This window comes from Macadamia integrifolia, chromosome 5, assembly GCF_013358625.1.
Source record: "Macadamia integrifolia cultivar HAES 741 chromosome 5, SCU_Mint_v3, whole genome shotgun sequence".
Taxonomy (NCBI): Eukaryota; Viridiplantae; Streptophyta; class Magnoliopsida; order Proteales; family Proteaceae; genus Macadamia; species Macadamia integrifolia.
In genome coordinates, this window is record NC_056561.1 from 39,553,694 (window position 1) to 39,565,336 (window position 11,643).

Sequence of the window (11,643 nt, forward strand, 5' to 3'; positions counted from 1 at the left end):
GATATTTTGGTCATTTGAAGAGCTCATGCACTTGGGAGAGTAAATTCGTGATGTTACGGGATCTGTTTCGTAATAATATTTAAAAAAGTGAATTTTTGTCATTTATGGAAGAAATAGCAAAAGTTCCGTTTATTATCCAAGCGTTAAAAGAGAAAGGAAAAAAAAGGGAGGAAAAAACCTAAATAAACAAGCGAGCCAAGAAAGCTCAGCCGAAGTCATCCAACCCGAGCCGCCGACCAGTCTGATAAGTGGGGGCACGTGGACAAAGTTTGACCCATTTGAAGCCGAGCCGACAAAGACCCACTTCCGTCGCCATGTCGCTTCAAAGCTTCGTTTTCGCTGACTGAAGAAAACTAATCATTAGCCCAACCTCCGCGTAACAAAAGCACCAGACTTGAAGGTGATGAAGTGAAGAGAGAGAGAGAGAGAGAGAGAGGGAGAGAGAGAGAGAGAGAGAGAGATAAAAAAAAACAAAGAAAGAAAGATGGGGGAATTTAAAAAACCGCTGATCTAGAAAACCGGAAACCTCTTATAAGGGAAACCAGAAATCGCCTTGGTTTAGGGCTCGTGAAGGGCGGAAAGCTGGCAAGTCATGGGGCATGAAACCTGCTGTAACGACCACCTCAGTCACCCATTGTTCCGTTTTGGGCCTGTGGCAATTTTTTTTTCTTTTCACGAACCGCACACAGTAAAAGCAATCTCAACACCCTGAAAATGCCACGTATCACCTATCTCTCACTTCCATTGGCTCACGTGTCTAGTTTCATATCTTTTTCCTCTCCAACAGTCCAACTAACTCCTCTGACACAGATCTTCGATCCCTCCCTTGTATTTTCAGAAACTCGCATCGTGTGGCTGTAAGTTATTCATCAGCATCAGGTAGTTTTAGGTGGGCCCACTAAGCCAAATAGACGGTCAGATCTGAAAGTATCGCAGACATCGGGAAGTAACACCGATGCACGTGATAACACTTTCTTGGCTTCTCACTCTGACGAGTCAGAGACCCTGACCTGAACAAAACAGAACAGAACAGAACAAAACAGGATAAGAGGAATCAGAAACACTTCGGTAATACCGTATCCCTATTGACGATATTACCCCTCACATCTCCTCCACTACCGATTCTGAATTATTAATTAAAGTTCTTCATTAGGGTATTTTCGTCAATATGGTCAAATTTAGCAGCTGCAAATTTCGGGTACGGCAAGAGGACCGAAACGCGTTTTGGTCGGGCTAGTGTTTGGTTGAACCAACCTAACTACTACTACCACTCCCCTGCCTCAATTAATTAAATAGAAAAAAAAATTGTTTTTGAATAATGACTTCTTGGTATAAAACTATAAGTAATCGTTACTTTCCACTTTTTCGGTTTCGCTAAGCCTTGCCTTCGGATTTGGTGGTTCCGTAACTTCTATTGTTTCACTTCCCTTCCTTCCACCGGAAAACTTCCTTTGTGTTCACCAGAAAACCACCTTGTTCACGCCGTGAAACCGCTTTTTGTTAGCCTTTTTCTTGCTTGGGCCCCAAGGAATCCTTGAATTCTGCGGCGGATTCGTTGTTGCGGGGACGAAAAGCGTCGGATCTAAGAGGCTTCTGAAGCGTTTGTTTTTGTTCTGTTTTAGCGGAATGTGGTGGTCTGGGTTGTTGAGGAGGGTGTGGATTTGATTCTTCATGGTGGAGATCGAGGCCTAGGATTCGTTTTATGTGGTTTCCTTTTGGGTTTCGGTTTGAGCAGAGACGAACACGACGGAGGAGTCCAGAGGAAGCGTTCGTTATGAGATGGTATGTGTTGGTTGTGAGGTTTGGCGTTTATATTTCTGGGTACTTTTGTTCTTCACTTTTTTCCTGATGTGGGCAAGAATTTTTTCCCACTTTTTAAGAAGTTTTAGGTTGGTTTTGATTTTGTTTCGTTATCCAGTTGATGGCTGGATCTAGGAAATCGGTTCAGTTTTCTTTGTTGCTGATATTCTTCGTAGTATATTTCTCTTGGAATCTGTTTTGGGGTTGTTTGATCTGGTTGCTACTAAGATATTATAGATGATAAATTTTCTGTTTCATTAATGTGGTCAATGCTGTTATGGCATCCATTGTGGTTTCCTTATTTTGTTTTTGCATTCCAGATGGTGTGCCTTATACTCGGGTGTTTTAGGAAATTTTTTTGAAATTGGAAAAAAAACTTTTTTTCCTTTTGGGCACCCGAAGAAATTTCAATGTGACCAAAATCTAAGTCCGTTTCCCACTTGGATAAAGTGATGCATCGCTGATATTTCAGCCTTCAGAATTATTTAAATTAATTTTTTTTTCCTCATTCAGATGAACCTTTATTTGGAAAGTTAGTACTCATTAATTGACTGGAAGATGATCATCATCACATGGGCTCCGACTGATTTGCTGAGAGAGCAATCAATGCACTGGAATTAGCAATTGAAGGAAGCATAAATAGCCGCTCCTTGTCTTATGCTTTCCAAATCTTTAGAATTTATGTTAATTGCTACACCCAATTCATGCTTCCAGATCCAATTTTTTCCAGTACCCTATTGTCCCATTTTGGAATTTTATGCCTTCTTATTACATCTGTCATCTACGTTGCAGGAAATGCTGGTGAACCAGCCATTTTTCAGTTCCTCAGCTTCTTTTCTACAATATTTTTGTCATTTGCAATATAGATGATGGATGGAGAACAAGAATTCTTAAATATTCTCTTAAAATGCCTCACTTCTCTCCTTCGAAGTTTCTGAGAAATCTCTGTCATTTGAAATTGAAGTGGTTGATTCATGCCTAGAAAAGATGGTAGGATTTTATTTATGTGTGCACACACGTGCATCTGCATTCATGTGTAAATTTTTTTATCTTTCTTTTGTATGTGTCCATGGATTCGGACACTTGCTTGTGAGTGTATTTGCACCTGTACATGGAATTCTGTATGCTTATCTTTATTTTTAAAATTAGAAAGGATAGTGCGAAAAAAATGGAATGATGAGAACATCCTTAACTGAGTTTGCAACGTAATTAATTTGGATTCAGAAAGTTTTCTCACATTGCAAAAAGAAGCAGTATTTGAATTTATTTCCAGTTCTATTGAGGTATTGAGTCCTATGATCTGAGTTTTCTTTTCATGCATTTACTTAACAGGTGGAAGGAAGGGTTTGTCTGTCCAAGGAGGCTACAAATGGGCTAGAAATTTTTAAGCGTAAAAGGCTTCAACGGCTGAACTTGGGAAATGCTTCTGAAGTTACAGGTGTTAATAATATGATGGCTAGAAGTGGAGGGGATGCTTTAAGAGCTTCTGCATCATGTGGGGTGAGGTTACATAGAAGTTTGGATGCTTTTTGTAGTTCTACTGGTGCTTCGAAAGAAAAAGATGCCTTTCTGAAGCGCAAGGTGGAAAAGTTTGATACTTCTGATCTGGAATGGACTGATAAAATTCCTGAGTGCCCTGTATTCCGTCCAACGAAGGAGGAGTTTGAGGATCCTTTAGTCTATCTGCAAAAAATTGCCTCTGAAGCTTCAAAATATGGTAATTTTTTAAGTTATTCAAATCTGTCTTTTTTCATATAGCGAACATTCTCATCATTGGTTTTCTCATGTTGAAATTTGACTTTTACCAGTTTTTGTTGTTGCATTATTTTTTTGGTGTCACTTTTACCAGTTTTTGCATTGATGTACCATATTTTGTCAGAGATTATATGCTTGCATGCTTGTTACTTAATTTCCCTATGTTGAATTTCTCAATTTTCCACCCTTCCACTTGATACTAACCATTTTTAGTGTTAGTTCATTGCCGCACTCCATTCCTTTGCTTAGATGTCAAATTTGGTTGTTTTTGTGTGTGTGTGTGTGTTTTTAATATTTTGTGAGTGCTTAAGTTAACATATGTTACCTAGACACTTAAGTGGTAGGGACTACAGTGTGTTTCATTTTAAGCATGAATGTGCTTTTCATGACACTGTTTCCTTGTCATATCCAGGTCACATTGACCATAATTTGTATTTTATGCAATCTAGATGCTCTCTTTTTGTCCAACATTTTCTTCCTTTTTTATTTTAACCGATTCCTCTGTCTGTGTTAACAGTGCCCTTTTTTTTTGTGTGTGTGTGTGTTTTTTTTTCTCTAGCAAAACTATTTGTACTCCATGTGGAGCCATGATTTTGTGACCATGGAATGATTATTGAATTGCTCTCTTGATGTAATAGAACTGATAGCAGGATTCTAAAATAAATTGGGGAGTAGAATTAATTAAAAAACTCACATAGAAAATGGAGCAGAGAATCTGTTTTTGGTAATTCGCTTGAGGAAGCAATGGTTTGATTAAAATTCTGCAAATACGAAATCAATGTTTCTTGAATACCACTAGCTATATGCACAAATGAAAATACTCTGTCAATTTCTGATGGCTCGAGTGCTTTCAAACTGCTAATTCAATGCAAAGTCTCTCTCTCTCTTTCTCTTCTCTCTTCTCTCTTCTCTCTTCTCTCTTCTCTCTCTCTCTCTCTCTCTCTCTCTCTCTCTCTCTCTCTCTCTCTCTCTCTCGCTCTCTCTCTCTGACCTAGAACTAAATGGAATTCAGGAATTTGCAAAATTATTTCACCTTTGAGTGCTTCTGTTCCTGCGGGTGTCGTATTGATGAAGGAGAAAGCTGGTTTCAAGTTTACTACCAGAGTGCAACCTCTTCGGCTTGCTGAGTGGGATATGGATGACAAGATCACTTTTTTTATGAGTGGAAGGTAAAATAGCATATGTTGAATAAACATATTATCGTGCTTGATTAATTCGTACAGTGTTTGAGTCTGTTTTTTTTTTCAGAAAGTATACATTCCGTGATTTCGAGAAAATGGCGAACAAGTTGTTTGCTCGCAGATACTATAGCGCTGGGGGTCTTCCTGCCAACTATCTTGAAAAGGAATTCTGGCATGAAATAGCTTGTGGCAAGACAGAAACTGTTGAGTATGCATGTGATATTGATGGTAGTGCCTTCTCGTCTTCTCCTAATGACCAGCTTGGGAAAAGCAAGTGGAATTTGAAGGTGTTGACTATTTATTTATTTTTTTCTCCTCTTTGTTGCTTTCTTTTGTTGGAGGTCTACCTACATCTTGTTATAACTTAAAAAGATCTAGAAATTTTTTCTAGGAGATTCAGTTATTTTAATTGTGACCAATGGCTTCATCTGGCTCTTTAAAATGTTCTATGAACCTCGATTATACCTTGATGTGGTCTTTCATTCTATTCATGTCTACTCCATTGTTTGCTGATTCATTTATGATTCTCTGTTGATATGATTACAGACTCTTTCTCGACTGCCCAAATCTACGCTGCGCCTATTAGGAAATGCAATTCCGGTACTGTTGGTTTCTTAAGCCTTCTACAATTGACATTAATTGCAAACGACATTTTTGTTTAGTTTTTTGGACTTACATTGGTTCATTTCAGGGTGTAACTGAACCCATGCTTTATATTGGGATGTTATTCAGTATGTTTGCATGGCATGTTGAAGATCATTACTTGTATAGGTACACATGGATTGCAACTGCTCTGATGTCTTTAGTGTTTTTGTTCATGTGTAAATAGTCTGTTATTGATTTTTGACCTGTTTTAACTTTTCCAATGACAGCATTAATTATCATCATTGTGGGGCATCAAAAACTTGGTATGGGATTCCTGGTCATGCAGCTCTGGATTTTGAAAAGGCAGTTCGTGAGCGGGTATATGTCCATGATATTCTTTCTACTGAAGGAGAGGATGGAGCCTTTGATGTTCTTTTGGGAAAAACAACTATGTTTCCTCCAAATATTTTGTTAGAACAGAATGTCCCAGTCTACAAGGCTGTACAAAAGCCTGGGGAGTTTGTTATCACCTTTCCTAGAGCATATCATGCAGGATTCAGTCATGGTAGGATGCTTCAGAAACTTCTCTCTGTGGGTGTGTGGCTATTCATATGGGATTTTTTAAACCGTAGATGAGATTATTAATTTGTATGTTTTATGCAACTTTAGGTTTTAATTGTGGTGAGGCAGTAAACTTTGCAATTGGTGATTGGTTCCCACTGGGGGCAGTGGCCAGCCGACGTTATGCTCTTCTTGGCAGGATACCACTTCTTCCTCATGAGGAGCTTCTCTGTAAAGAAGCAATGCTACTTTTCAAGTGCTCATCAGTTCCTGAATGTAAAGCTCTGGATTATTCACTCACAGAATTGGTTTCTCAACACTGCATTAAGGTTTCCTTTGTGCATATAATGCGTTTCCAGCACCGGGCTCGTTGGTCACTCAGGAGATTAGGAATTAGGATGTCTCCTACTTCCCAGGGCACTATACTATGCAGCCTTTGCAAACGGGACTGTTACGTGGCATATCTTAAGTGCAACTGTTGTTTACATTCTATCTGCCTTCGCCATGGTATGGGCATTCCCTATTTTGTTCAACTTCACTTCCTCAGACATTAATCTACTTTAGTGCATTTAATGGAAATATATTTCTAATTATGCTTGCCAGAGATCACGTCACTTGACTGTTCATGTGGGAGCGATCTAGTTCTTTTTGTGAGGGGGGATCATTCGAAAATGGAAGCTGCTGCCCAGAGGTTTGAGCAGGAAGAGGGAATATTAGAGGAAATTCAAGAGCAAATAAAATGTGGTGGTGACTTGTGCCCGCAGCCCAATTTGTTACAATGCAAAGAGGATGGATATTTTCCGTATTGTGAAATAGAATTTGATCTTAACCATGAATTTATGATAGAAGATCAGTTACAAGATATAGATTATGGTTCTTGTAGCCTGCCCATGTTGAACAATGAGGGGGAATTTATGAAAACTCATGTTGTAGACTCTTCTCTCTCTTGTGCTGCATCAACTCTGTGCTCTTTTCTGGGTCCACAACAAAGCTCACCACTGCCCAAACAGGTATGATTTTCCTCCGGAATTTTAGAAAATTGCAACTTTGTTTCCAATTTTCCCCCCTTTGCTTTCTATGTATCAACCAACAAATTGTCTATTTTATTTTTGCTTTATTATTTCATCATGCAGCAGGATCTGGATCTGAAGGGTTGTGAAAAAGTAGCAGGCAATGAAATTGCATCTTCTTTATCTCCTCCTTCGTATGGAAAATGCTTGTTTACCCATCAAGGAACTTTGCAGGGGTCACAAGTTTTGCCCGTTAAAGATCAATTTAGTGATGACTCTGATTCAGAAATTTTCAGGGTTAAGCGTAGATCATCCTTGAAAGTGGAAAAACAAACAGAGAACACTGTAATGACCTCAAAGTCCTCCGAAAACCAGGTATAAATTAATGTGATCTTTGTTCCCTTTCCTTTGAATGACAATATTCTTACTGCTTTTGGCTTATTCAGTCAAAGTCTACTGACTGTACTTACAAAAATTTAAGAATATACTGTTTGTTGTCTGTAGTGGATGAGCCTATGGCACAATGATTAAGTTGCACTATTGCAACATGTTGGTCACAGGTTTAAAACTTGGAAACAACCTCTCCTGCGAAGCAGGGGGTAAGGCTACATACATTTTCCCCTCCTAGACCCTGTAGTAGCGGGAGCCTTGTGCACTGGGTTGCTCTACTCTTTGTTGTCTGTATTCTGTATGGCACTTTTTTCTGCTGCATCTTTCTTCTTCGATATTGCACATGTTGTATGGTCTGGAATGACCCATGCTTTACTTGCAATAAAATTGCTAAATGTTTTGCTGGACCTTGGTATCATACCTATTTCTAATAGTTCTAAGGCTTTCAGCTGAAGCATTTTTATTTGCCTGAAGCATGATTTGTAAGCATTAAGGCACTATGTCCCATTTTTGTGCGGTTTTTATATTAAAAAGTTGTAAATGATTGTAACAATTTATAAACAAGAAATAGATGGAGAGTTTTTCATTGCATCATTGAATGAGGAAGAAAAGGGCTAAATGTGTTATTTGGTCTGCTAAGGTTGGTTGTAACTTGTAATTAACAGCTGCCTAGTGCAGTTGGTGAGCTGTGGTGCGCAAAAAGCTCACGCTCACCAGGAGGTCTCGAGTTTGAGCCTTTTGGCTGTTATCTAGTTTCCCTCCCTACCTATCAAAAAAAAAAAAAAGTTATAATTCTCTTTACTATTTTCTGAATTTTCTCTTCTTAAAGATCTTGTTATATTCTCATGGAGACTGCCCATGTGTGTCTTTGTGTCATTTATGTCTTGTGAGGGCCTCATTGGTATTTGCACCTACAGTGGGGCATTTTGTTCATGCCTTGTCGTAACATTCAATATGAGGAAAACAGCTGTGAAATCAAAAGTCCATTATCCATCTCTTTTCAGTGCTAGTGCTTGCTTTACACTAGCAGTGATTTCCAAAGGACTTTCGGTGATTTTCTGGAGCTTTCTGTTTGGTCCCAAGAGCTATTATACCCATCACAATATGTAAATGGCACTGTTATCTTATTTAGGCACTGAAACACTACACCTCACTGAAGGTCTGTAGTCTTTACTAACTGAATAGGCTAATGGCAAGACTGATGCTGAAGTGAGAAAAGGAATGCGGAAAAAAAATAAAATTGAGTAAAATAAAAGTAATACAGATAAAGCAGAAATGATATATATGGTAATGTGATGTAGATACGGCTGCCCTTACTTGGTTGGACCAGCATGACTGGCTATGGAAGCCAAAAGACAAGAAGAACCGGTAAAGCCCAGTGTTTTTTGGTCCAACAAGGGTTGGAAATAAAATTAGTAGTTACTAAGTCTTTTATTTCATGCCTTATATTTTCCAGATTTGAATGTAAGATTTAGGATTTATTTCCTTTGCATTAGTTTCCTTTTATGGTTGTTTCCTAGTTTAGGCTAGATACTATGTTAGTAGAGTTTCTAATTTTATGTCTTTGTTTTCTATATATTGGCTGTAGTTGATGGACATGTTAGAGAGATTTTGATTATTGAACGAAATTGTTTGGATATATGCAATATGTGATTGTGTGATTCCCTCCCTTTCCCTTCTCTTCCCTTTCTTCCCTAAGGCCCTCCATCATAATGCCATCATTATTTCAGCTTTTCCTTCGATAAGAATTTGTCTCTACGGTGTTGTCCTATCATAGGCTTTGACATAATAAACTCACATTCAACAAATGGAATAGTAAAACATTGTGCAGCATCTACTCTATCAGGATCTTTATTGTGTACAGGGCCAAAAAATCTTGAATTTTCAATCTCAGTCTTCTTACCAGCTCCTGAAATGTAACCTTCCCTATTGGGGTTTTCTCTGTTGTATCTAATACGCGTTTCAGATCAATTTTTGGATATATTGAACTTACCAGTAAAAAACTGTCAAAATTGGTTACAAATTTGATAATCCAGTTCAGGTTTAACTAATGGTTTGGTGAAAAAGGTGGCAGGATTTTTGTGCTAGACCTTTTCTCAAGTCTCTGTGGGTTCATGCCACTGACCTGGGCTCAAAACTTATTTTACCGCCACCAACTAATTACCACCTGGGTTTATTTTTTTGGGTGGGGGGTGGGGAGGGGAGAGATTCTGTATCAGGGTTTCTCTTTTAGGGCAAAAATTATGCCATGTGATTATATATCATTAATTGCATGGTCCAGACTGATCTTTTGCCATGTGGCAGGACTGGTCTTGTATGGCAAGGCAGCCCTTTGACTTAGAGTGTTTAGTTGTATTTCAAATTTAGAAATTTTGTTGTGATGTCCTTTTATGAGCTGCAATTTTCGAGGCATCCAAAGTTTTACTGGTACTTCTTTCTGCTGATTTTGAGGATGACTTACGATTTTTGTGACTGATAGCATGAAGCAATTGAAGAGTTCTTTATTGCTTATTGTCCTCAATTTTACTGCTTGAAACAATTGGGATGATTTCAGTCCTTTTGATTCTGCATGGTTGGATGAGATCAATTCTATCCTCTGCTGTTCAATAGTTTGAACTTTTTGGTTCTTACTCCTATAAATAAAAAACATCTCAAAAAGGAATGGAACACTGATGTCATGCAGGCCCAACCAGAAAGCTCTACATTGGTAAGAAAAAGGAGCTCTATCTATGATTCCAAATATCTCTCAAGCTCACATTGCCGAACATATGGTATTCAATTTGGTGGTCTATGGGATTGCTCTATTATTGTTAGTTGTATTATTCTTCTTATTGTTATAGTAATCATTACTGCAATTTCATTCCCTTAGGTATATTAAATTTTTTTCTCATACAAATTTTGACTTGTAATTGCATTAATAAATCATGTGTTCCCACCAAAATCTATATTTGGATCCTATTGTTTTATATGTTTCTTTCTCTTAATTATTTCATTACTAGCAAATGCTGGTAACCTATATTGATTTGGCTTAAAAAATTTCCCCCTTGGATAAATATTGGGCCGTCGATTTAAATATCCTCTTCTCTTCTTTTAGCGTGAAAGTCATGGTTGGGTAGTTCCTGAGGAAGGTGTCTGATTGACAGATTTTCTTATATTGCAGGGGCTAAAACGGCTGAAGAAACTCCATCCTCAAGGAGAATTAAGGCAGTCATCATCTGACAGTTGCATAAACCATAAGCCTGATCGGCATTGTAGTCCCAATGTTAATTCTAAGGAAGCTTCATGTCCCACTCCAAAGGATAGATTTGTTAGTGGAAACACAGCTTTTGTGTCCTTAAAGTTCAGGCCATCACCAACAAACTTGAAGATGGCAGACAGGGAGGAGGAGCCTGAGAGAATGAAACCAAGAGATCATAATAGAAGGAACGATTTCCAGGTTGATATGAGAAAGACCATGAGGGAATTGTCACCTCTTGAGATTGGGCAAAAACGCCTGAAAGTTAGAGGTCCATCATTTCCTAGTAGGGGAGAGTTGCCTGGATCAAGAAGCTGGTTTGTAGACACCGACTAGAAATCTGACAGGCTTGCATCTGGAGCTCTTTTCTAGAGCCTGATCTGGCTTTTCTAACTTCATTTCTCTTATGGGGTTCTAACAACACGTAAAGCCAAAATTGATTTGACTATGGGAGCAGCAGCAACAATTAACAGGGTGAGTTTAGAAGGAGACATTCTTTGTGCAGGCCTAAAATTAGGGCCTGGCACGGTCAGATTCTTGGGTTCTCGGCCGCTGTTTTTAATCTTTGGCAGGGAGCCATTCCTGCACTAAAAGCAGAGGAGTTGGGTAGAGTTCTATTGTAAATTTTGTTCATCATTCTATTGTTGTGAGCAAAGTGGGTATCCCCACTGTCTCATAGATTAATCGCTGCTTCCCTTCCCAAAGTTCTTTATTCTTTTATATAGCATCAATTGGTCCCTGTAGCATGTACTACTTGAATAAAATGCAGAGAAAATCCCCTTCTCTTTCATTCTATTTAGTGTACTTGTCATTGATATACTGAGTTTCCTTTCTTTCCTTTTTATTTTTTCTTTTTTATATTGCAATTTTTTTTTTCTCTTATAGCTTGGTATATTGGCAAACACTAATGGGGTCATTGTGATAGGGACCCCAAACCCATTTAGTGGAAACTGTTGAAGTGCATTGAAAGTGAGTTCCAAGTGGCATAAAATTACAAGAATGCCTCATGATTCTTTTGACAGTAATGGCATTCTTGGACATTGATTCCCCTTCATCATATCCACCTCACCCATGCGGCCACGCCCATCCAAATTCTTCCATGTGACAACAAATGCTTGGCCTATTG

The 11,643-nt window shown here is 38.5% G+C and overlaps 1 protein-coding gene across 2 annotated transcripts; it reads left to right on the forward strand.

The window, feature by feature from the left end:
* The first annotated feature begins 1,368 nt into the window (after window positions 1-1,368).
* On the forward strand, window positions 1,369-11,312 carry LOC122079978 (lysine-specific demethylase JMJ706-like). 2 transcript variants are annotated; one of them, XM_042646803.1, is made up of 11 exons: window positions 1,369-1,782; window positions 3,133-3,517; window positions 4,568-4,724; window positions 4,804-5,023; window positions 5,283-5,336; window positions 5,428-5,507; window positions 5,609-5,886; window positions 5,991-6,389; window positions 6,486-6,892; window positions 7,016-7,267; window positions 10,443-11,312. In XM_042646803.1, exons 1-11 carry the CDS (start codon window positions 1,780-1,782, stop codon window positions 10,851-10,853), a joined length of 2,646 nt encoding a protein of 881 aa, XP_042502737.1. In that variant the 5' UTR covers window positions 1,369-1,779; the 3' UTR covers window positions 10,854-11,312. The 2 variants fall into 2 exon arrangements, with proteins under 2 accessions (XP_042502737.1, XP_042502738.1); XM_042646804.1 differs by having other exon boundaries at window positions 7,019-7,267.
* The last annotated feature ends 331 nt before the right edge of the window (window positions 11,313-11,643 follow it).